We start from the raw sequence: 27,003 nt of genomic DNA on the forward strand, positions 1-27,003 counted from the left end.
GTGTGAGGAATCGAACCCGCGACCATCGGATGTAAAGCGATGGCTAAACCGCTAGACCACCAGAGCCTCATGTAGATATAAAAGATGAACTAAGCTGATATCCTACGTTTGTGCGGGAACACCTCGTGTAGTATGGTGTAGCAATCCTCCCAGGGTACAACCTTCGCCTTCACCTGGGGGCTGGTGGTGGCCAGGGTCTGCTTTGTGAGATCATCCAATGGGTACCCGCTGCGGGGAAACACTATCGCCTGGGGACAGACACATAATTAAAAAAAATATAGAAACAATCTATGTACATTCAAATAAACTTAAGATAAGTTTGAGGGGGGGGGTTTGTTAGTACTATGGTTTGACGACCTCGGTGGTCTAGTGGTTTAGCACACCGCTTTATATCCGATGGTCGCGGGTTCGATTCCTCGCACGGTGCAAACATTTGTACTCATGAGTATGATTAACGCACGTTTATATATGTCGTCGATTAAATAGAAAAATGACATTTTTAATTAAAAAAAAAATTAGCAGCTAGAATTGGCTCCTTTTATATATATATATATATAATAATGAGTTTGCGCTTCATATACGCACTACTGCTACCTTTTATATATAAGTCAATTAAATTAACCGCGCCGTCTTAATCATTATCTAAATACTTATAAAATTATATACAATACATGAGTATCATGAATACAAATGTTTGTGCCGCGCGAGGAATCGAACCCGCGACCATCGGTCGTAGAGCGGTGTGCTAGACCACCGAGGTCGTCTATAAATATAAGGTTATTTATATAAATAAATAAGACAAAAATGTACATTTTGAAAACTGCCATTGTTCCCGTCCACTCACAAAAGCACAAACTGAGAAGTCACAAAAGAGAACTGGCGAGCAGCACCGTGTGTATATTTACACGAACCATTTGGAGCCACTTTTGACCCCCTCATAACTCAAAAACTCTTATATATTAATATTACACTTTATATATATAAAGCCTATTACTCACTAAACGATATATGACGAGCGTGTATGGCACTAGTTGTTCATGCACGGGATTTTCATTTAATATTAGACATATACTTACACCTATATAAATACCTATGCATTGTAAATAAACTGGATTAAAAAAAAAAAGTAATTCAATTGAGTTTCTTGCCAGTTCTTCTCAATTGGATCTATATACCGAACTGGACGGTATAAAATTATAATGTAAAAATTTGACGTTCATAAGCGGCTAAAATGTCCTACATGAATAAATGATTTTTGAATTTGAATACTTACGTGGGCAGGTAGGTTGGTGGCCGGACAGTAATCGTTTCTACCGTCACCAGCATATGTAACTCGCGTGTACGGCGGACGCTGGGCGAGCCACTGCGCAAGCGCAATCGACTTGCACAAGTTGGAGGGACAGCGGGCGCAGGCAGTCTGCCTCATACACGGCTCGATGAACAGCCGGCCGTCCCGCCAGAACGCACTGTTGGTGATCACGTTCGTCACTGCATCCTGTAGGATACCACAATTGTCACACTATACTCCTCTATACTGACGACCTCGGCGGTCTAACGGTCTAGCATACCGCTTTACGACCGATGGTCGCGGGTTCGATTCCTCGCACGGCACAAACATTTGTATTCATGAGTATGATTGTTTGTATCGGTCTGGGTATTTTCTATGTATAATATGTATGTATTTACGAAAAAAAAAAAATTATCTATGTATTTGTATCAGTTGTCTAGGACCCATAACACAGGCTTTAGCTAGCTTAACTTGGGTCTAGATGGCGCTGTGTGAATTGTTCTGAGATTATTATTATTATTATACTGTTTTGTTATGGAAGCATTCAACTGGTAAATTAACGAACCAAGTGAAAGAGCGAGAGCATGATTCTGTCATCGAATTGACAATGACATGAAATTTTCCGATCATTTCATATCAATTTTCACTCGTCACAAATATTTCAATATTGATTTGAGAAAATAATACTGAAGACAATGGCTGTATGGGCTGAGTCCTTTTGCCTTTCTCTAAAAAGGGCAAACTGAAACAAAAAAAAAAAAATTGATTTGAGGTTGTTATCATTTTTTTTCGCATATTCGTCCGATTATGTTATGAATAAAATGATTATGCGTTCCATAAGTCCTTCAGCGGCTTTAAAGTGCCATTTCTACTCGCCCCCTATAGTTCGGTGAAGCTTTCAAGGCTAGCTACGACCAAACACATTAGAATTGTTCGAAAAAATAAAAAACTACTTCTTATTCCAGGTAACTCGAGTCAACACGAGTTACCTGAATTTTAACTCGAGTCATGTTTATTACTAATTAACACATCTGTAGTCTGTGTTGTAAAATGGCGCGTGGCGATATACGCTTCTGTAATGCACAGAGTACGTTATAGACATATACCACGAATGTTACAGATAAATTAGACCAAAGACGCGACTACATACAGCCTTTCCGGAACGACGTCATTTGTCACGCGACGTGACGTCATGTAAAACAAAGGAAACACGCTAAACACGGCAATTAGAGCGTGCATGTTCAACAAAACTATTACACTGTAATGAGAATGTATATCATCACTACATAATATAAAACAAAGTCGCTGTCGCTGTCTGTCCCTATGCTTAAATCTTTAAAACTACGCAACGGATTTATAAGCGGTTTTTTTTAATAGATAGAGTGATTCAAGAGGAAGGTTTATATATATAATACATGCGTAATATTGTAGTGAAACACTGATCAATTTAGCGGTTTCTAATGTGCTGTCGTAAATAATCACATTTTTTGAGATTACATTGCAAACGCTGGCTGAACCCCACGAGATAAATCAAAATAATGTACTACAGTATTGTACATCTTAAAAAGGTCAATAAAAAAGTCCGTGATGGTATATGTCTATCTCTTAAGGATAACCAACAATAACCATTTTTTTATCCTTTACATTTTACGGAAGAAATGGCTTATTTACAAAGTGATTTTAAGCTATACAGCATTAATTTTTATCCAATTAATTACCTTAAATACATTGTCCATTTAATATAGATCAATATAGCCGTTTACAGCATGTAATTTAAATGAATATTTCCGAAGATATTACAGATTTAAAATGCAGGGACATAGCGGCGGTACCGGCCCGGCCGGCGGCGCTAAACAAAACATATTTTTTTTAGACAATTCACACAGCGCCATCTAGACCCAAGTTAAGCTAGCTAAAGCTTGTGTTATGGGTACTAGACAACTGATACAAATACATAGATTTTTTTTCGTAAATACATACATATTATACATAGAAAACACCCAGACCGACACAAACAATCATACTCATGAATACAAATGTTTGTGCCGCGCGAGGAATCGAACCCGCGACCATCGGACGTAAAGTAGTGTACTCAACCACCAGACCACCGAGGTCGTCAAAATGTTGTACTTTCTGATGACAAAAAAGCTAAGTAAACGTTGTTTATAAGGACATTCTGCCCCTCCGATCGATCCCCGTCCAATTCAAACGGGGATCGATATTACGACGGCCTGAGCCGAGGTTCGAACCCCTAGCGGTGCCCTCAGACTAAAGTCGTATCCGTCAGGCGGGAGTTGGCCTTCAGCCGCTCCATAAGTCTTTCCTTTGGTTTGAGTGTCATCTGCACTCGCCCCCTATCGTCCGGTGAAGCTGTAAAGGCCAGCTGCGGCCAACAGCATTAGAGTAGTCCGAAAAAAAAAATAAGGACATTCTGTAGTAGGTAGGTATATTTGGTATCAATTGCTCATCAGTATTAAATGCTACTGAAAATCAGAGTTTTGCTCGCTGAGCAAATTGTTCACTGAGTAGCTCAATCCTTTCGTATCCCTGTGGCACCTAATATATATCTTAATGTTTATTTTATGTGGAAGTTAAAGTATTATGTGTTGTATTTTTTTTTTTTATAATTATTTACTATTCTTATGTGTTATTTGAATTTTGTTTGTACTATCTTTGTTATCGGGATACGAATAAAGATTTTTATCTATCTATCTATCTATCTATTACACCCGTGCGAAGTCGGGGCGGGTCGGTAGTTAATTTATATGACAAAAAGTCTGTCAGTTTATCACACATCTATATTTATTAGGTTCGAATTAAATTGGGAGGCTTCACAGAGAGCCTGTAATTGAATTACCACTCAAGGTTTTTCTACAAAGGGGCCGTTCAAGTATTACGTAAGCACTATAGGGGGGCGGGGGGTCTTTTCTTTGCTTATTTTGGATGACATGGGGGTGGGGGAGTCTGTATGATGATTACGTCATCGGTCGTAATTTACTTTTTTACACGAATGGCAACCCTCACATTGTCTTTGTTAAAAAAACAATACATTAATTGAGAAATGTTTACGTAAGCATGGGGGGAGGGGTAAGAGCTTTGCTTACTTTTGCTGACAACGGGGGATGAGGGGTAAATAATTGTGATAAATCTGCTTACGTAATACTTGAACAGCCCCAAACATATGAACCGAGTTTTTTGTATATACATATGACGCACTCGGTGGTCTAGTGGTTTGGCACACCGCTTTACTTCTGACGGTCACAGGTTCGATTCGTCGCACGATACAAACAATTGCATTCATGAGTATGATTGTGCATTCATGAGTGTGATTGTTTGTATCTGAGTGTTTTCTATATATATTAATTACTAGCTGTACCCGTGATTTCGTCCGCGTGGAATTAAAAAAAAATTAATTAGTTAATTTTTCTAATTCATAGTACCTTAAGTTACTCCATATTACATCAGCTACCTGCCAATAAAAGTCCCGTCAAAATCGGTTCACGCATTTCAGAGATTAGCCGGAACAAACAGACAAACATACAGACAAAAATTGTAAAAAATGTTATTTAGGTATATGTACCGCATTTATATTCATATGCATGTAGTAAAAAACGGTTATCTCAATATTACAAACAGACGCTCCAATTTTATTTATATGTATATACGTAATCATTATCTAAACACCCCTAGCTCCCCTAACCCCCCCCCCCCCCCCCAATAGTGCTTACGTAATACTTGAACAGCCCCTATGGCATAAAACATGCTATTAAAAAACTTACCTGAAGCCCATGAACTTTGAGCCAATGGTTCACGAAAACTGAGTTCGCATCAGTCAGCAACAGGACATCCCAACCCTCAGCCGCCAGGGTCGTGATGAGCTCCTCCACACCGGGAGTGGGGCGCATGGATCCGATGCAGTCGAGGATCTCGCCCTGCTGCAGACCAGCTGAGTACGCATGCTCGAAGACCTGGAAATCAGGACAATACTAATTTTTGACAAATTACCGGAAATAATAAAAGAATAAAAATATTTCATTAAAAAAAAAAAAAATTGACTATCATGAACGTCTGTTATAAATGCGGATATGAAATTATTTGAAGAATTCGTTAACGATAATAATGATTATCCGTTGACAATATTATCTGATTACATTAATAATTTCGGTTACTCTTAGTTGTTATATTATTATTATATTCTATTCAAAAGAGCAACACATTGATGAGTCTGCGTTCAAAAGTTAAATACAAATAGACTAATAAAATGGTTACGTTTATTTGAATAAAGTCTCAATTAGACTTTCGTCTGACAGACTAAAATATGGAAAGAGTCACATACGAATTTGAATTTTGAATTTGATATTATCCGAAACTATTATACATATTGTTCAAGTAAACAAACAGAACCTTTGGACGTAAAACGACAGCGTTTGTTTGTGTAGTGTAATTTATTTATTCAAATACAAATTCAAAATCATTTATTCATGTAGGCCATTTTAGCCGCTTATCAACGTCAAGTTTTTACATTATAATTTTTTTTTAATAACTAGTGGTCGCCAATCGCCGAAATTTGACCGTTAATAATTTAAAGTATAAGTTTGTTGTATTGACATTAGACTATAGACAAATAATATCAAAGACAAACAATATTAATCTATTCTTATTTTAAGCACAAGATATATTTAGAAAATCGAATTTAAATCTAACACATTAAAGTCGATTTTAAAATATAAAGTCAAGAAAGTAGTATGGAGAACAATAGTTTTCCCTGCCTATTACATAAAAAAATATATCTAAAAGATATATTTAGAAAATCGAATTTAAATCTAACACATTAAAGTCGATTTTAAAATATAAAGTCAAGAAAGTAGTATAGAGAAATATTGTTTGCCATGCCTATTACATAAAAAAAATCTAAGATATATATTTAGGAAATCGACTTTAAATCTAACACGGTAAAGTCCTTTTTAAAATATAAAGCCAAAAAAGTAGTTAGGAGAACAATAGTTTCCCATACCTATTACATAAAAAGAGATATATTTATGAAATCGACTTTAATTCTAACACATTAAAGTCGATTTTAAAATACATATAAAGCCAAGAACCTACTACATAAAAAAATCTAAGAGATATATTTAGGAAATCGACTTTAATTCTAACAAGTTAAAGTCGTTTTTAGAATATCAAGACAAAAAAGTAGTAGCAAATTCCATACATTTGTTTTTATGTAACTTACAGCCATTTCAACAACGAATCCATCACTGTCTTATGTACTTAGTAAGTATATAAGATTAACGAAATAATATAAAAACTATAAATTCGTTAACAGGAAGAGATAAATCTATTTCAGTAGATAAACTAAGCGAGGTTTTGCGAAAGATTATCTGTTTTAACACGTACGATATTGATACACTCTTACGAGCGAATCATTTCACGGCGGAAAGAGTGCTTCCAAAGTCAGAATAAAGCGCGGGCGACGTCAGCTCGCGCGTTCCTCGTTCTCCTACGTACGTTTTCGCGCCTTTTTTATAATACAAATAAAAATAAAAAAATGGCGCGAAATGGCGGACATTTTGTAGTAATGAATCTGACTTAAGAGCAAAGACATAATTATAAAGTGATTGATCCTTAATATTATAAATGCGAAAGTAACTGTGTCTGTCTGTGTGTCTCGCTTTCACGCTAAAACTACTGAACCGATTTAAATGAAATTTGGTAGACAGATAGTCTAGACCCTGAGACATAGGCTATTTTTTAATGCGAATAAATGGTTATAAGGGGTTGAAAAAGGAAATGAAGGGTTTTATGGAAGTATCGTCATTTTTAAAACTAGAATCGTGAAACTTATTTTTATTTTTAGGCTGTTCATTAAATATAAATAAATATGACTAAGTTTGTACAATTGTTACCCTTAAGGTGGTAAAAAATAGGGGATGAAAGTTTGTACAGAAAATTGTCTTTTTTGAAACTATAACGAGGAATCTTTTTTCATTAAATTTATTGGGTTAATTTTTTCTATATTTGGTCAAGGTCACTATAACGATGAATGTCACGAGCACAGCTGGTAATTTATAAATGTTAAACGTGTCTTTGAAAAATGACATCTGTGGAATATAAAAAAATAAACTAAGTATAGTAAAAAGGCCGACTCTGCTGTACCTATGCAGAGTCGGGAGTTGTCCTTCAGCTATTCCATAAGTCCTTCCTTTGGTTTAGAGTGCCATCTGCACTCGCCCCCTATCGTTCGATGAAGCTGTAAAGACCAGCTGTGGCCAACATTAGAGTAGTTCGAAAAAAAAACATGCTGAAGACACAAAAATGGAACATGTACTTTTTAAAAAATTAAAAAGTAAGACGCCAAAGTACCCATATCATTCAGCCCGTAATTTGCATAGTGGTGTATAAATACCTAAATATATTATTGGTAAATTAGTGATTATGCTTCATAATAAGTAGGTTCGCGTAAAATTATGGTCAAACAGTTAAATTTTTCAACACAAGAAAAACAAAGAAAAATTGTGAGTTTCAACAAGTTTCTTGCTCATTCTTCTTGTGATGAGTCCGCATTCCGAATGAGCGGTAGAGTAAAAAAATGTGACTATTCAAAAGCGCTTATATTAAGTTTATTTGAATAATGTTTATTTCTATTTCTTGTGAAAAACTTGAAGAAACTTTGAAATGAAACGAATTTTCTAGAATATGTATATTTTTTTAAAATTAACTATACGACTTTGGATTCCATTTTTACTGAAGCAAATAATCACTACGTTTATTTACATGTTATTTTTGTAATTAAAATAATATTTCTCTAGTAAACATCTAGTGGTCTAGCGCTAGACCTAAAAGTCTAGTGTTTTAACACACCGCCTTACTTCCGATGGTCGCGGGTTCGATTCTTCGCACGGCACAAAAAATTGATTGCGATTGGGTACGATTGTTTGTATCGGTCTGGGTATTTTATATGTATAATATGTATGTACTTACGAAAAAAAATATCTATATATTTGTATCAGTTATCTAGTACCCATAACACAAGCTTTAGCTAGCTTAACTTGCGTTTAGATGGCGCTGTGAAAATTGTCCTTGTATTATTGTTTTTAATCGTCCTACCAAAGACAATAATGAATATAGACTGATTTATCACACAAACCGCCGGCGCCAAAACAAGAAAAAAAAACGATGCCATCATTTCTCGATTGGCACACTATATAGTGTAGATTTAATAAGATTTATATAGATTCCAATACAGTAATTTCACACTATAGTTATTTTTATTCACGTTTCTAATTTACAAGCGGCAAACACTTCCAACAAACGTAATTTGAAGAAGGACTACTGGCCGAAGGGTGTGGTATATCGGTGCTACCGTGGCAGATTGCCGTCGTCAATGGAATGACCACACAGACAATTAATATTTATACTAGCTACCCAACCCAGCTTCGCACAGGTGTACATGTATTATACATATAAACTTTCCTCTTGAATCACTCTATCTATTAAAAATAACCGCTTCAAATCTGTTGCGTTGTTTTAAAGATTTAAGCATACCTACATAGGGACGGACAGCGACAGCGATTTTGTTTTATACTATATAATTATTACTATTATATATGTATGTTCGTTTAAAAGGAATTTATAATAATATGCAATATGCAAAATGGGCAACAATGGCTGTATGGGCTGAGTCCTTTTGCCTTTCCCTATGAAGGGAAAAACCGAACCAAAAAAAAAAACAGAAATGATACCAAAGACAACGGCTGTATGGGCTTAGACTATTTGCCGAATAAAACAAAAAATAGACTCTTTGCCTTTCCATTAAGGATAAATAAAACAAAAAAAAGTCTTTTTTTTTTTAAATAAACTATACGGTCTAAGGATCTTTGCCTGTTCCATCACTGAAAAGGAGATGGACGAATATGGAAAAAAAAATACTTTATGATACGTTAAAATAACAATAACATGAGATATAAAAAAAATTGAGAAAAAAAACTTCTTTTGTATTGAAAATAAGCATGTAATAAAAAACGGTTATTTCAATATTACAAACATAAACTCCATTTTTATTTATATACTAGTTGTCCCGGCAAACGTTGTTTTGTCTTAAAATAAAAATAAAAAATTAGGGGTGGACTACCCCTAACATTTAGGGGGATGAAAAAATAGATATTGGCCGATTCTCAGACCTACTCAATACGCTCACAAAATTTCATGAGAATCGGTCAAGCCGTTTCGGAGGAGTATGGGAACGAAAACTCTGACACGAGAATTGTAACGAGAAAAGATTGTGACACGAGAATACCAGAGTCTGTTATAAATCTGCCTGAAAAAAGATTTAAATGTCAAATCAAACAGTTCCCTTGCAAAAAAGCTTACTATAAAATTGAAGAATTCGTTAACGATAATAATGTTTTTATAGAAAAACTTTAAATCCATAACACTGACAATATTATCTGATTACATTAATAATGAGTGCGTAGCGACTTCTATGTTGATTATCGCATGCCTCTTACTTGTTATACTGTAATTATTTATATAAAAAAAACATCTATTAAAAAGCGCAACACACAAGTTTCTCGCTCATTCTTCTTGTGATGAATCTGCATTCCGAATGAGTGGTAGAATCGAAATATGACTATTCAAAAGTGCTTGTAATGAGTTTATTTGAATAAAGATTATTTCTATTTCTATTTCTATGTATCGGTCTGGGTGTTTTCTTTGTATATTATGTATGTATTTGTAAAAATATCTATGTATTTAATATGACTTGTCTAGTAGCCATACCATAAGCTCTATTTAGCATAGGACTAGATGGCGCTGTGTGAAATATCCGGTTTTATTATTATCTAATATACAAAATTCTCATGTCCCAATATTTGTAAACAAAATACCGATTCTTGTGATAAATCTGCATTCCGAATGAGTGGTAAAATCAAAATATGACTATTCAAAAGTGCTTGTAATGAGTTTATTTGAATAAAGATTATTTCTATTTCTATTTTCTATTTATATATAAGATATAACATGGTTATAAACGCTGAAGTTCATGGATTTCGCCGTGATACAAAATTGTCGCGTATGCCAGCCCCGTGGCATCATACAAGGTCGCTCATATTGATCTTGCGCCAAATACCTACCACAACTATTCCACATTATTGTTCAGCTTCAATACATAAAGAACACTCGGTTGACTAATTTGTTACTTTTTTTTTTTTTTCGGACTACTCTAATGCTGTTGGCCGTAGCTGGCCTTTACAGCTTCACCGGACGTTATGGGGCAAGTGCAGATGGCACTCCAAACCCGCGGAAGGACTTATGGAGCGGCTGAAGGCCAACTCCTGCCCGACGGATACGACTTTAGTCTGAGGGCACCACTAGGGATTCGAACCTCGGCTCAGGCCGTCGTAATTTCGATCCCCGTTTGAATTGGACGGGGGATCGATCGGAGGGGTAATTTGTTACTTACATTTCATTCATTTAAAGCCATAGTGAGTCACGTGATGTTGATGACGTCACGATTATGCCCCCACCAATAGGAATAGAGATAAAGAGGCGGGAACAAGGAGTGAGCGGGCTGCTCACTCTGTTCGAGGCGACTGAGACGACCAGACGTGAATGTACAGCGACGCAATTTATGTGGAGTGTAATTTGAAGAAAGGAATAAACTAAATGTACTGCTGTATCGACGTATCATTTCCGAAACTTCCCAATATTATACACCCAAATATTCCGCTTAGGAGAAGAGGAATGTTAGTAATAGGAACTAGTCAAAATTCAGAATATCTTTAGTCATGTAGGTCTATTACAGACTCTTATGATATGTCAAATCTACCGTCAGTTCGGAATGATTTCGAGATGAGAACTGACAAGAAACTCAGCTCGTATTTTTTTTTAATGTTGTTGTTAGTAATCCCCGTAGCTAGCAATGTACCATGTTAGGTCGACCTCCACGCGGTTCCCCTGGAAACTATCTTTATATATTCTTGGAGAATTTGTCACGATGTGCTAACTGACCTGACTTCATGCTCATCTTATCATCCCCACGCACTCATTTCATTATCTATACATCTATATATAGAAATAAAATTGTAGTGTCTGTTTGTAATATTGAAATAACCGTTTTTTACTACATGCACATGAATATAAATACGGTACATTCATCAAAATAACGATTTTTATAATTTTTGTCTGATTTTTGACCTCTGAGTTTGTGACCGATTTTGACAGGACTCTTTTTGGCAGATTGCTTTTGTAATAATGAGTAATTTAGGCTACTTTTATTTCAGAAAAATAAAGTTAAATTCCACGCAAACGAATCGTGGGTACAGTTAGTCATCCATAAAAAAAAGAAACCCTGTATAAGACGTAAGTGTATGACGACCTCGATGGTCTAGCGGTGTAACACAGCGCTGTACGTCCAACAATCGCGGGTTCGTTTCTTCGCACCGAACAAACATTTATATCCATAAGTATGATTGTTTGTATCGGTCCAGGTGTTTTCTATGTATATTATGTATGTATTTATAAAAAAAAATATATATCAGTTGTCTAGTACCCACACGAGCTCTGCTTACCGTGGGACTAGATGGCGCTGTGTTAATTGTCCAGGTTAGTACTATAACTGTCGGTTACCACATTTTTTTTTAATTGGATGGTTTGGGCTATTGTCAGGTGCTTGAACCTGTATCACTGCGACCTACATAGATCTATTGTGCTCGCCCTTTTTCAAAGTTCGCTACCTAGACCCGTCAGGGACAAGAATTGAAGGATATTCTTAGGAGCGATGGTTTTTATCTCCTCAGGATATCCTTACTAACATTATAAAAGTGAAAGTAGAGATGTTTGTTACGCTCTCACGCAAAAACTACTGAACCGATCATCATGAAATTTTGTACACACGTTCTTGGAGATATTGGAATGAACATAGGATACTTTTTATTTAAAAAAAAACAAATATTTTCTATGAAAAAGAACAATAAAATATCAACTTTTTTCCTACTTCAGCGCAGATGGCGCTAGCAGCCAATAATGAAGTTATACGAGTGAAGCCGCGGGTAAAAGCTACAAAACCACTTACCATCAGGCGGGCCGTGACGTCAGCTTGTTTATTATTCTAGTCACATAAAAAAAAAACTCGCAATGGCAGTTTATTATCGATGGTGTGTACAGATTACGTAACATATTATCACTCCCAGCAAATATTCCACTTCATGAATCATTTGCTCCATATTAAGGACTAGCTGTGCCTGCGACTTTGTCCGCGTGGAATCGTCACCTTTGATAGCTGTTTTAATTGTTTAGATATTATTTATTTATTTATAAAAATTTAATGCATAAATATAAAGCAAAATAAAGGACGATACTTCCATACAATCTTTTATTTGCCCTTTCAACCCCCTTACAACCCTTTTCATATTAAAAAGTAGCCCATGCCCTTTCTCAGGGTCAGGGCCAGACGTTCCCAAACTTTTTTGTGTCGTAGACCATATTTTTCGTTTTGGGCAGACCCCCCATTCTTAGCTGGTATAGATTTTTTGTAAATTTCTAACTGTAGGTAGTAAAGTTTAGTGTTAAAAACATGAAGTGAAAACAACAAGATGACCGCTATCGTAGACCCCTTACAGTTTGTTATAGACCCCTGGGGGTCGATATAGACCACTTTGGGAATCACTCAATCCATTTATGGTATGAGTTCCAGGGAGTCATTGCGAGAGTGTTTTAAGGAATCAAATATCCTCACCGCTGCTTCTCAATACATTTATGAAAATATCATGCATGCCAGAAGGAACATAGACAGTTTCAAAAGAGTTAGTGATTGCACCAATAAAAGCTTACGTAACAATAACAAACTAATTTTACCTAAATGTCGTTTGGCTAAAGTTAGTAATTAGTTTTATAGTAATTGCGTAAGGTTTTACAATAAAATACAGAGTCTGTTATAAATCTGCCCGAAAAAAGATTTAAATGTCAAATAAAACAGTTCCTTTGCAAAAAAGCTAACTATAAAATTGAAGAATTCGTTAACGATAATAATGTTTTTATAGAAAAACTTTAAATCCATAGCACTGACAATATTATCTGATTACATTAATAATGAGTGCGTAGCGACTTCTATGTTGATTATCGCATGTCTCTTACTTGTTATACTGTAATTATTTATATAAAAAAACATCTATTAAAAAGAGCAACACACAAGTTTCTTGCTCATTCTTCTTGTGATGAATCTGCATTCCGAATGAGTGGTAGAATCAAAATATGACTATTCAAAAGTGCTTGTAATGAGTTTATTTGAATAAAGATTATTTCTATTTCTATTTCTACTGGTCTAAACTATCTGGGTAATAAATTAATAACTATTGAATATTTATTCTTTATTTAGTCAACACGCGGTTTCACGATAGTTTACGATGTAGTTAATATGTACATTATTTTTTTATTTAAAAGTGCAATAAATAATTTATATGGAAATGAGCCTTATGCGCTCTTATATACTCAATTTGACATGTGTTATAGAACATTTTCTTTGTAAAAAAGCTTATTATAAAATTGAACAATTTATAAATGATAGTAATGTTTATGTAGAAAATATATAACTTAAAATTCATAGTGCTGACAATGTTATCTGATTGAACAGAGATTAAGTGCGTAGCGGTTTCTATGTTGATTGTCGCATGCCTAATACTTGTTGTTAATTGAATATAAGTAAATCAATATTTATTTAAAAGAGCAACACACAAGTTTCTTGCTTATTCTTCTTGTGTTGAATCTGCATTCCGAATAAGCGGTAGAATAAAAAAATTTGACTGTTCAAAAGTGCTTATATTAAGTTTATTTGAATAAAAATTATTTCTATTTCAATTTTTATTTTTATACTAGCTGTGCCTGCGACTTCGCGCAGCGTACGCAACGTAAACCAGATTTTCCCCATTTTTTCAACATTTTCCACTGAGGCTCCACTCCTATTGGTCGTAGCGTAATGTTATATAGTTTAAAGCCTTCCTCGACAAATGGACTATCCAACACGAAAATAATTTTTCAATTCGAACTAGTTTCTGAGATTAGCGCGTTCAAACAAACTCTTCAGCTTTATAATATTTGAGATGGAGGGAAAAGAGATCGTTAGTAATGTGGACTCAGGACTCCGTTAGTAGCAATGTAGCATATCAGGTCGACCTCCATGCGGTTCCCCCTGGAAACCATCGTGATAAATTCCTGGTGAATTTGTCACGATGTGCTAACTGACCTGACATCATGTTCATCTTATCATCCTCCACTGGTGCTGCCAGTGTAAACCGTCAGCGCAGGCGGGTGCATCATTACATTTTATTTCTTTATAGCTTGGCACTTCTGATCATCCATAAAAAAAAATATTATTTATTTTATTATTATATAATTTATACTTACTTATATTATTTATTTATACTACAATATACTTATATTTATTAGTATAGATAAACAATTGAAGGAGTTTATAGAACGTAAAACGATTTTAATATGTAAATAAATATTCAATATTATATGACTATTCTTCAAGTCACACTCGTTATATTCCCACATATCTATACTCTATACATATAAATAAAATTGGAGTCTCTGTTTGTAACATTGAAATAACCGTTTTTTACTACATACATATGAATATACATATATACGGTACATACATCATAATAACATTTTTTACAATTTTCGTTTGTTTGTCTGTTTGTTCCGGCAATTTTTTTTTTAATTTATTTAATTTTATGCACACAATATACAAAATATAGTAGAGTACATTTGGCGGACTTAACACCATGCTAATCTCTAAAATGGCTGGACCGATTTTGACGGGACTTTTATTGGCGGTAGCTGATGTAATAATGAGTAACTTAGGCTACTTTTATTTAAAAAAAATTCTCTAATTTACTTTTTTGTTAAATTCCACGCGGACGAAGTTGCGGGTACAGCTAGTATATATATATATATAACAAATATAAATCAATAAAGAGACCAATCATAATACGACGGCCTCGGTGGTCTAGCGGTTTAGCACACCGTCTCATTTCAGATGATCGCGGGTTCGATTCCTCGCACGGTGCAAAACGGTATTAAATAGTATGATGGTTTGTATCGGTCTGTATGTTTTCTATGTATATTATGTATGTATTTATAACAAAAGTGTATGTATGTATTTATATCAGTTGTCTAGAACCCATAATACAAGCTGTACTTATTATTAAATTCAAATTCAAAATATCTTTATTCATGTAAATCTATTACAGACTCTTATGATATGTCCAATATTATATTTACGTCTTTTTCACAGATGTATGTATAATATGTATGTATTTATAAAATAAATGCATTTATGTATTTATATCACTTGACTAGTACCTAACCGTAACACAAGCTCTGCTTAGTAAAATAACATTTTTTATCATTTTTGTCTGTCTGTCTGTCGGTCTGTTTGTTCCGGCTAATCTCTGAAATGTATAGCTGATGTAATAATGAGTAACTTAATAATGAGTAACTTTAACTTCTGATGAGAACAGAAAAAATCATTATTTGAATAAACTTCAAGTTTTTGGAATAATCTCTATTTTAAAGGCTACTGTATTCAAATTCCTACTGATTAAAACATATATGGAAATTTTTAAAATGTCCATAGACAAAAAATATCAATGGAATATTTTTACACTAGAGTTTGATTTTAAAATTTCCATTTAATAAATAGTTACATATATATTTTGGGAACTAGTTACATAACAAAGGTTAAATCTGTCCTTAATTTGTGACACTGAGGATGTGTGATAATGTTCTAATAAGTTGTATATACCTAAATATTACTTTTGTTTTCCTTATGTCCTAACAATGAATAACTATTTCCTTTTAATAAATACATATTTTTATTGTACATACACCGACGAAAACAGTCACTTTCCAAACATAAATTTAATAAAAAATAAATAAATGTGGTATGAATAAATTATTTCCTTTGTCTAAAAAATAATTAAATAAAATGCAAGTCTAGTTAAAAAAAATAAAAAAGAATCTCACTTCGCTCATATATGGGGTCCAGTCATGGTTGCTCGCTTCCCATTCCGGCGGCGGCTCTTTCTCCCGCAATCTATTTATTATTGTAGCGTCCGAATCATCATCCACAACCGTACGATCAAAATCAAAAACAGCGAGACTCGACATTTTTAAATAAACGCGCGCACACGAAGATAATTGCGGGTTAACTGCGGAAAATCGCAGAAAATTGTTATAAATGCCTACAGCACGGGCGCGTGGGTGTGTAAATTTTCAGCATGATGACGGCATAATACGCATTTCTTTCGCCACACGTAACATATTACGTTACTTATGGTGAATTCGTGATTTAAAAAAATACGACTTAGGAATCATTTTCGTGAGCTCTTACACACCAAGGTACTGATAAGTTTATATTGACAATGACATTGAAATAGAACATCAATGTCAAATTGTAAATAAATATGTGCCTGTAAAACGAACTACATTTTTTTTATTTATTAATGACCCTGGATACTAGTTCTTCAGTCCATGAAATTAGAACAGTGATTGTAGTGTAAGATTTTTGGAGTTGAATGGAAATTTGGACAGAAAAAATGTGTGGGGGATTTGTAGTGGCAAAAGAATGAAGTTTTGGGATTTGTGGTAGCTTTTGATGTCCATGTAAGTTGTCCTCAGAATTCTTTATTGGAGGGAATTTTCAATTAAATCTATATTTGATCTAGTTCAACATAGGGGAGAATACCATATTGTCATCGGGTCACACTGAGCACAGATTAATGTTTCAGTTTGACACACAAAAAATGACAGCTGAAATCAAACGGTACAAAATTTCCAAATTATTCTGTGATTGCATTCGAACATAACCTCTTCATTTTCCTTTAAATTTTGATTTAAATTTTTATAAAAAGAAACATACAAAATTCACGAAAATGGCTTCATTAAAAGTGTTAAGTATCGGGAGGATTGCGAAATATTTTACTGATACTAGTTTACGGACATTGCGAGGGAATATTTATAGGTATTATAATTTTTCGTTGCGCAACCATAACCTATGACATTATTTTTTTATATCATACTCTTTTTTTTCTTTAAAATTACAGGATATAAATTGTTTTAAATATAAAATATCTGCGTACTTGCTTCGGCAGTACATATACTACTATAAAATATCTGCCAATGCAATATAGAACAGGTTGAATATGCAACCTTTACGGATGTACAGAAGGTGATGAAATTTTGGGTTAATTGTCATTCCACAAATATAATGATTTTGGTCACACTTTCCGATTTATATTATTAATTAGTAATTCGCCTAGATTTTATTTGTATTAGCAAATTTAATGGTGTAATTCTATATATTACTAATCACATTGCAATTATCCTATAAGAATGTACACAAAACCTTCATTCATCATTCATCATAGTTTTAACTTCCTCAGAAATGAATATAAACCACCTAAAAATCGGTTCATTTTCGAGATCACCATGAATTACTAACAAGTGCAGACTTGTTTCATAATATATAAGAGAACTAAGATGTCACACATCTCACTCTATAATTTCTCTGTCTAATCTGCACTCTACAACTGAAACAGCTTACAAAGCAAGCTGCTTGGCTGAAATAGATGAGGCTACACAGTCAGTCCTGTACTTGTCTACTCAGTCTTGTCTGCACAGTACACAGAGACTACTTTTTGGTCTTCCTCTGATAAGATTTAAATAGCTGGAGTTGTTTTTTTTTATAACATAGCCTTTTCTCAAAGTTGAGGTTTATAATTTGTCCTGCTACTTTCTGTGCCTTTTAGTATAGGCCTCCTCCAGCTCTCTCCATTGAACTCTGTCTTCCGCAACCCTATTCCAGAACATTCCCAGAGTCAAGTTGATATTGTTGTTCCAACAAATTATTTCTCGACCCTATCTTCTGGTCCTTTCTCTAGGTTACTGTTGTATAACAATAATTGTGTGTGTCTTTTATAACTTTTTATGTAAGGTATTCAAATATTCTATGTAAGCCTCAATAGAAGCGGTCATATTAAAAACATGATTCTAAAATATAAGTGTGTTTTAATCCATAATAGTTACTAGAGAGTCATTTGCTAGCTCCATTTATTTTGCACCGCAGCATATGTCCAGTCCAACTCAATTTAAAATAGTCTATCCTTGAGAATACATCTGTTACTTTCATTCTGTATCTGATATTGCAATTTATGATTTTGTCACTTAATCTAGTTGGTTTTACAAGTAACTGAAATAAGCAAGATATGTCCTTTTTTTTCAATCTACCAGACATAATCTATTGTTCAGTGGAGTAAGTTGTTGCTGTTTATTTTACAGAAGTGCAAGTCGAGGTTACAGCACAGAAGAGAAGGCAGCTACAGAGGAGAGACAGCTCCCAGCCACAGTGGAGGAGTGTCATAAGCAAATTGATAATTTAACTAATGAACTCAGTACTCTAAAGCAACAGATAAAGGATTATGAAGTAAGTGAATATCCTGATTAGGAGTTATCAACAAATTTCTCTGGGTCTAGACAGGTTGCCCGACACACGCCCCAGGTTGGACTACCCCTAACATTTAGGGGGATGAAAAAGAGATGTTGGCCGATTCTCAGACCTACTCAATACGCTCACAAACGCGCTAACATTTAGGGGATGAAAAATAGAGATTCTCAGACCTACTCAATACGCTCACAAAATTTAATGAGAATCGGTCAAGCCGTTTCGGATGAGTATGGGAACGAAAACTGTGTCACGAGAATTTTATATATAAGGGAGACACTGGTCTCCCAATTATTTTAGATGCTCCACTTTAGACTTTCTAAAATTCTTGTATTTTCATATGGGAAACGAAATGATGTATGTTCATAGCTCCTAGCCAGACATACATAGTTTTTATATATTAAATTCTAGCTATGCCCGCATGAAATTTGCAATCTATGTGTTATTCGGAATTTAGTGTAATGAACATAGACTATGTTCACTTAAATGTAGTATAGTAATCTACTCTATCTAAGTATATTTATATCCGTTGTCTAGTACCCATAACACAAGCTCTGCTTACTGTGGGACTAAATAGCGCTGTATTTTTTTTTTTATACTACTATGGTGGCAAACAAGCATACGGCCCATCTGATGGTAAATGGTTACTGTAGCCTATGGACGCCTGAATTAATAATAATTGTCCAGCGTTATTTATTTATTTATATCAGTTGTCTAGTACCCATAACACAAGCTCTGCTTACCGTGGGACTAGATGGCGCTGTGTTAATTGTCCAGGATTATTTATTTATTTATATCAGTTGTCTAGTACCCATAACGCAAACTCTGCTTACCGTGGGACTAGATGGCGCTGTGTTAATTGTCCAGCGTTATTTATTTATTTATATCAGTTGTCTAGTACCCATAACACAAGCTCTGCTTAACTTGGGACTAGATGGTGCAGTGTTAATAGTCCAGGGTTATTTATTTATTTATATCAGTTGTCTAGTACCCATACTACAAGCTCTGCTTACCGTGGGACTAGATGGCGCTGTGTTAATAGTCCAGGGTTATTTATTTATTTATATCAGTTGTCTAGTACCCATAACACAAGCTCTGCTTACCGTGGGACTAGATGGCGCTGTGTTAATAGTCCAGGGTTATTTATTTATTTATATCAGTTGTCTAGTACCCACAACACAAGCTCTGCTTACCGTGGGACTAGATGGCGCTGTGTTAATTGTCCAGGGTTATTTATTTATTTATATCAGTTGTCTAGTACCCATAACACAAGCTCTGCTTACCGTGGGACTAGATGGCGCTGTGTTAATAGTCCAGGGTTATTTATTTATTTATATCAGTTGTCTAGTACCCATAACACAAGCTCTGCTTACCGTGGGACTAGATGGCGCTGTGTTAATTGTCCAGGGTTATTTGTTCATAGTACAAAGTGTATGTTCATAATATTGCAGGATAAATACAAGCGCGCGCTAGCAGACGGCGAGAATGTCCGGCGACGGATGATGAAGCAAGTCGAAGACGCCAAGTCCTTCGCCATTCAGAGCTTCTGCAAGGATCTACTTGAGGTGAGCACAATTTTTTCAAAAGCAAACCTTTCAACCGGGACGTAATAATAATCGAAAAAGTGCTTTGACTGACAGTGTAACAGGAAATGTGGTTTCCTTATAAAACTAAATTAATCAAGATTTTAATGTTTTTTTTTAGTTATAAATATATGTTCCTCTTGTTATTTTTATTGCTTTTATACAATATTATATTATATTATATATATATATATATATATATATATATATTACTAGCTGTCCCGGCAAATGTTGTTTTGCCTTAAAATAAAAAAAAAATTAGGGGTGGACTACCCCTAACATTTAGGGGGATGAAAAATAGATGTTGGCCGATTCTCAGACCTACTCAGTACGCTCACAAAATTTCATACGAATCGGTCAAGCCGTTTCGGAGGAGTATGGGAACGAAAACTGTGACACGAGAATTTTATATATAAGATATATTCACACGTTTTAACTTAAAACTGTAAAGTCACAACAATTTGTTTAAAAGAGCAACTCGCTAGTTTCTTGCTCGTTCTTCTAGAAAGCTTTACTATTAGCTTTAGGATTAAAAAAAAATAAGCATGTCTATTCAAAAGTACTTAAATTTAAGTTTATTTTAATAAAGACTTATATTACTTTTGCCCGCGGTTTCTGCCACATGAAATTTTTATCTCATAAATATCTTATATATAAAATTCTCGTGTCACAATGTTAGTTACGATACTCCTCCGAAAGGGTTTGACTTTTATGAGATTTTATATATATTTATATTAATAATTTCGTCAAGGGGTACGGTAGACTCGAACGAAACCTTATGTGAATAACAAAACATAAAAAAATATTGATTTCGAATCGACAACATATATCCGCAAAATTCGGATTATGGAGTATTTCGATAAATTCTAATGACATTGTGATAAGGTGAACGTGAGGTCAGGTCAGTTAGCACATCGTGACAGATTTACCAACAATTTATCACGATGGTATCCAGGGGAACCGCATGGTGGTCAACCTGACATGGTTTTTTTTTTGTATGTGATAATGAAATGGTTCACCTCCTGCGCTAACGGATTACGCTGGCAGCACCAGTGGTGGATGATAAGATAAGCATGAGGTCAGGTCAGTTAGCACATCGTGACAAATTCTATAAAGCCAGTTAGACTCTCACTGGCTATTATATACGGATTAGCACCCCACCTTATTGTTTGTTGGGTGGATGATTTCAAGAGCACAACCAAGAGCGTCTTCTTAGACACTAAGAATTTATCACGATGGTTTCCAGAGGAACCGCGTGGAGGTCAACCTGACGTGGTACATTGCTAGCAATAAGAACTGTTACCATTATTATGAAGTAAGTGAATATCCAGATTAGGAGTTATCAACAAATTTGTCTGAATCTACTGAGTTTAGACCAGTGTCTCCCAACTTTTTTAGAGCCACCTTAGACTTTCTAAAATTCTTATATTTTCATAGGAGGAAAAAAATTATGTATGTTCATCGGGGGAGGGCTAGAAATATATGTAGTTTTTATATATTAAATGCTAGCTGTGCCCGCATGAAATTTACAGCCTAAACTTAAGACTATTGTATGACCGTCGCTTTAGTAATGGATCTGTTACCACTTACCATCAGGCAGTTTGTTTGTTACTCGTGAACGAGTGCTGCTTGTGGGGACTGGTCTGTTCAGGTTGCGAACACTGATTAGATTTTAAATAATGTAAACATATTGTAATTTAAATAATTTAAATTAAATATTGTAATGGGTGAACTGTGATTGGTACAGTTTATGCTGTAAATAATATAAATGACGTAGTGGAGTAACCTGAAACAGTCATGCTCGCTATAAAGTTCAAACTTGTGGCGGCGTGGTGGGCCGGGTCGATGTGCTCCCTCTAATATGGTTGAGTGCAATGATGGCTGGCTCATCCGTCATACTCGTGAACGGGTGCTGCTTGTGGGGACTGGTCTGTTCAGGTTGCGAACACAGATTAGATTATATACTGTTTTAAACTTGACGCGGTCATTATTTATACGTATAATTAGTAAAAATCACGGGATCTTACCACGTTTTATATTTATTTGCTGAGTTCCTCTTCAGTTTACCCGTGATCATGGCGGTTGAAACACTACCGAAATATCGGGAACTCAGCAAATAAATATAAAACGTGGTAAGATCCCGTGATTTTTACTGATTAGATTTTTTTATTTTTTTGATGTTTTTATATAGCATATGCTGGTGGTCACTCTATTCTCCCAAATTTGAATTTAAATGAAATAGTATTATTGTAAATATGTACAACATTAAAAAAAACGAGCTGAGTTTCTTGTCAGTTCTCATCTCGATATCATTCCGAACCGACGGTAGATTTGACATATCATAAGAGTCTGTAATAGACCTACATGAATAAAGATATTTTGAATTGAATTCAAATAATAATATATTAGGTGTCACACTATCTAACAAGATGAGATAATTTGCAGGTGGCGGACACCCTGTCGGCAGCAGCGGAGAGCGTGCCCGAGGAGGGCGAAGGCGCAGGCGCGGGGGGCTCCGCTGCCGCCCTGCGGTCCCTGCACCAGGGCGTGAGGCTCACCAGCGCGCAACTTGCCCAGGTACTGCAGGATATATATAGCAGCAATTATAAATTCATTAGTTTAGGATATTAAAACACTAAATTGTAGAGTAAGATTTCTAATGTTTTAAGTAAATTTCGAGTACAATAAATGATGCAGAACTACAGAATGTGTTTTACAAGAGAATGACAGATGGTAAGTAAAAAGCGCAGGTGGCGCCCTCACTCAGACAAAGTACAAATACAGTGGACCCCCGGTAGTCCGACAATCATTTTGCAGGGCAGTGTCGGACTATCGAATTTGTCGGATTATAGAGTACTGCCTAAGACCCCTTATAGTCCGTTATATATTTTTTATTAATAAATTTATTATAATAATCCGACAAATTATAGATCCAATGATGATTCTTTATATTATATACATATACAGTGGGCCCCCGGTTATCCGACAAACGTTTTGCAGGGCAGTGTCGGACCATCGTATTTGTCGGATTATAGAGTGCTCTCTTAAGGGTCCTCTGCTTATAGTGGAATATTTTTACAAAAGAGTATCTTGCAATCCGACAAATTACAGATCCAGTGATAAGATTCTATGTTATATATGTATGTATGTATATGCACTCTGAAGTATATTGTCAAAGTAATATTCAATAACAAATAATAGACAATGTCGGATTACAAGGGGGGCCGGATTACCGCGGGTCCACTGTATAGCATTGAGTGATGTCAGTAAGCAATCACTATGTACAATCTCTTAATAATAGAAATTTATTATCTATTCAATAAATTTAATATGATTTTCATCACAGTTGCATCTTTACATATAAATAAAATTGGGAGCGTCTGTTTGTAATATTGAAATAATTGTTTTTTACTACACGCATAGGAATATAAATACATACACCAAAATATTTTTTTTTTACAATTTTTGTCTGTCTTTCTGTCGGTCTGTTTGTTCCGGCTAATCTCGTGAGTTAAATTCCACGCGGACGCAGTTGCGGGAGCAGCTGTTATATATGAAATATGTGTATAAATATATATGTATATGTTCGTGTGTACAGGTGTTCAGTCGCCACGGTCTGGTGGCAGTGTCTCCGCTCAAGGAGAAGTTCGATCCCAACCTACACGAGGCGCTATTTCAACAGGTAATTCTTTTCCTATACCTTTGGAATGGTAAACAAGCTGACGTCCTACCTGATGGTAAGTGGTAACAGTCATCTATATTTTTTTTTATAACACAGGGGACAAACGAGCATGCGGCTCACCTGATGGTAAGTGATTACCGCCGCCCATGAGCACCCGCAACACCAGGGGAAATGCAAATACGTTGTCGGCCTTTTAAAAAGGAATAAGCTCTTTTCTTGAAGGTTTCAATATCGTATCGGTTCGGAAATACCATTGCTGGAAGGTGATTCCACAATGTGGTAGTGTGGCAAAACGTAAATAATAAATATTATTGATTATATACGAACCAAGAGTAACCTGAGATTGAGGGTGATGCAGCTGGAGTCGAGTCACAACGCGAGTTTCAAGTCGTTTGTGGTCCGGGCCCAACATGCTGCCAACCTTCATGAAGGAGGACTGGCCGAAGGGTGTGGTATATCGGCGCTACCGTGGCAGATTGCCATCGTCAGTGCCGTGATCACACAGACAATATCAATATATTAGTTTTAAAATATTATTTCATATATATGTTAGTCTATAAAGTATTTATAATATGGGCCTAGTTGCCTGAAATAAATCTATACATATAAATAAAATTGGAGTGTCTGTTTGTCATACTGAAATAACTGTTTTTTACTACATGCATATGAATTACACCAAAATATCTTTTTTTATAATTTTTGTTAGTAAAAAAAATACATTCGTACGTGCTGTATATAAGCAATTTGTAAATGGATGATTGGAGATATGATGATGGTGGTAGTGATGATGATGATGATGATGATGATGATGATGATTGCAGGAGGTGGAAGGCGCGGAGGCAGGCACTGTGGTAACGGTGAGCAAGGTGGGATACAAGCTACACGAGCGCTGCGTGCGGCCCGCGCTCGTCGGAGTCGCCAAGGGAGCCTCCGCCTAGCCTCGTCGGGCTCCGCCCCCGCACTCCGACGGTAACTATACATCTTAATCTTAATAATATAAACGCGAAAGTTTGTAAGTATGAATGTTTGTTACTCTTTCACGCAAAAACTACTGAACTGATTTTTATGAAACTACACTACACTAAACTTTACTTGCTTATGCATCAGAATAACATAGGTTATATTTTATACTAGCTGTACCCGCGACTTCGTTCGCGTGGAATTATACTTTATTTTTCTAAAATAAAATAATGTTACTAAAATAAAAGTGGTCTAAGTTACTACTTATTACATTAGCTACCTGCCAAAAAAAGTCCCGTTAAAATCGGTTTAGCCGTTTCAGAAACAGAAAGATAGACAGACAGACAAAAATTGTAAAAAATGTTATTTTGGTGTATGTACCGTATTTATATTCATATGCATGTAGTAAAAAACGGTTATTTTAATATTACAAACAGACACTCCAATTTTATTTATATATATTGTATAAATACGGTATATAAACCAAAATAACATTTTTTTATAATTTATGTATGTCTGTCTGTCGGTCTGTTTGTTCCGGCTAATCTCTGAAATGGCTGGACCGATTTTGATAGGACTTTTTTTGGCAGGTAGCTAATGTAATAAGGAGTAACTTGGGCTACTGTTATTTTAGAAAAATAAAGTTAAATTCCACACGGGAACAGCTAGTCTTAAATAAAATCAATATAGACGTCCTACTAAGCCACTGATAGGCTTCCACAAATAACAACAGACTAATTCTAAAAATTGACGTCACTACGTATAAAGGTATAAATAAAGTTAAATTCCACGCGGACAAAGTCGCGGGTACAGCTAGTTAAAAATAAACAAACAAAAAATATAAAATAATAGGACCATATTTGGGGAAATATTTTTTTTAAAGAACAAAGATATACTGAGCTGCAAAGGGGCCTCAAATTCAAATTCAAATTCAAAAATCATTTATTCATGTAGGACATTTTAGCCGCTTATGAACGTCAAATTTTTACATTTAAATTTTTTTTTCCCTACCGTCCAGTTCGTTATATAGATCCAATTGAGAAGAACTGGCAAGAAACTCAATTGAATTACTTCTTTTTTAAAGCCAGTTTATTTACAATGTATATTTATATAGGTGTCTATGTCTAACATTAAATGAAAATCCCGTGCATGAACAACTATTGCCATGCACGCTCGTCATTCAAGTAATCGTTTAGTGAGTAAGGCTTTGCTCAGTAAATATGATTTAACAGATGTTTTGAATTTATTTAATGGTAATTCCAATATATCCTTTGGTATCTTATTGTAAATTTTTATACCTATTCCTATAAAAGACCTATTAACTTTTTCTAAACGATACTTGGGGACCCAATGTGAAAAGTACTATGTTTGGGGATATATTTTTTTAAACAGCAAAGATATATGGATGGAATGTTGTTTTTTAAAACTTTTTTGTCATAAGCAGCACCCATAAATAAGTGTATTATTGCAGATGGCGCGGCGACAGGGTGCGTTCCATTCCACCCACACAGCTGGGGTCTCCACTTGATCTTCAAGCACTCCGGACGAAAGACAGGGCGTCACTGTACATAGATATATATCACAAATAACAACATTAGGGTGTGTACACGAGCGCACAACCAGAATTCACAATGCATTTACTATTGTTTTGTAACTATACCATGCTGCAGGTGACAGTTCAATTAACGTTTCGTTTCACTCTTACAATAATAATAATAATAATAATAAATTTTATTAAGCCACAATCATGTACAGGTATAAATTCATTTTTTTATAAACAATATGTTGTGATTGTATGAGCCTGGGAACTGAACTAGGCACGAGGCCTGTATCTCAGTAGACCAGTACTCACCAGTACAAGTTGCCGCGATTTACAAATTATGACTTAGTACTTTTCCGTCCAGCCTGTTGGTTGTGGAACTCGCTCCTATTCGGCGCGCTCAATCTCTTGCTGGCTTTAAAGCATCACTAAAAACTCATTTCCTTT

The 27,003-nt window shown here is 35.1% G+C and overlaps 2 protein-coding genes across 2 annotated transcripts; one reads left to right on the forward strand and one right to left on the reverse strand.

The window, feature by feature from the left end:
• Window positions 1-16,698, reverse strand: LOC131849076 (pyridoxal phosphate phosphatase PHOSPHO2-like). The gene is made up of 4 exons (XM_059199063.1): window positions 16,316-16,698; window positions 5,068-5,256; window positions 1,274-1,495; window positions 1-248 (listed from the first exon to the last, which is right to left on the reverse strand). Exons 1-4 carry the CDS (start codon window positions 16,457-16,459, stop codon window positions 90-92), a joined length of 714 nt encoding a protein of 237 aa, XP_059055046.1. The 5' UTR covers window positions 16,460-16,698; the 3' UTR covers window positions 1-89.
• Window positions 16,699-17,154: 456 nt separating this feature from the next.
• LOC131849088 (grpE protein homolog, mitochondrial) lies at window positions 17,155-27,003 on the forward strand. Its single transcript, XM_059199076.1, has 7 exons — window positions 17,155-17,312; window positions 18,629-18,773; window positions 20,243-20,356; window positions 22,820-22,951; window positions 23,973-24,056; window positions 24,878-25,025; window positions 26,488-27,003. Exons 1-6 carry the CDS (start codon window positions 17,224-17,226, stop codon window positions 24,992-24,994), a joined length of 681 nt encoding a protein of 226 aa, XP_059055059.1. The 5' UTR covers window positions 17,155-17,223; the 3' UTR covers window positions 24,995-25,025; window positions 26,488-27,003.

The sequence above is a fragment of the Achroia grisella genome, unplaced genomic scaffold, assembly GCF_030625045.1.
Source record: "Achroia grisella isolate CSIRO2021 unplaced genomic scaffold, CSIRO_AGI_Agris_v1 utg633, whole genome shotgun sequence".
In the NCBI taxonomy this organism is placed as follows: Eukaryota; Metazoa; Arthropoda; class Insecta; order Lepidoptera; family Pyralidae; genus Achroia; species Achroia grisella.

Coding starts and splice junctions, on each gene's coding strand:
- LOC131849076 (XM_059199063.1), bottom strand. CDS start 16,459: ATGTCGAGTCTCGCTGTTTTTGATTTTGATCGTACGGTTGTGGATGAT. Junction 5,257..16,315: donor GGACCCCATATATGAGCGAA/GTGAGATTCTTT, acceptor CCTGATTTCCAG/GTCTTCGAGCATGCGTACTC. Junction 249..1,273: donor CCACCAACCTACCTGCCCAC/GTAAGTATTCAA, acceptor GTCTGTCCCCAG/GCGATAGTGTTTCCCCGCAG.
- LOC131849088 (XM_059199076.1), top strand. CDS start 17,224: ATGGCTTCATTAAAAGTGTTAAGTATCGGGAGGATTGCGAAATATTTT. Junction 17,313..18,628: donor TTGCGAGGGAATATTTATAG/GTATTATAATTT, acceptor TTTATTTTACAG/AAGTGCAAGTCGAGGTTACA. Junction 20,357..22,819: donor TCTGCAAGGATCTACTTGAG/GTGAGCACAATT, acceptor GATAATTTGCAG/GTGGCGGACACCCTGTCGGC.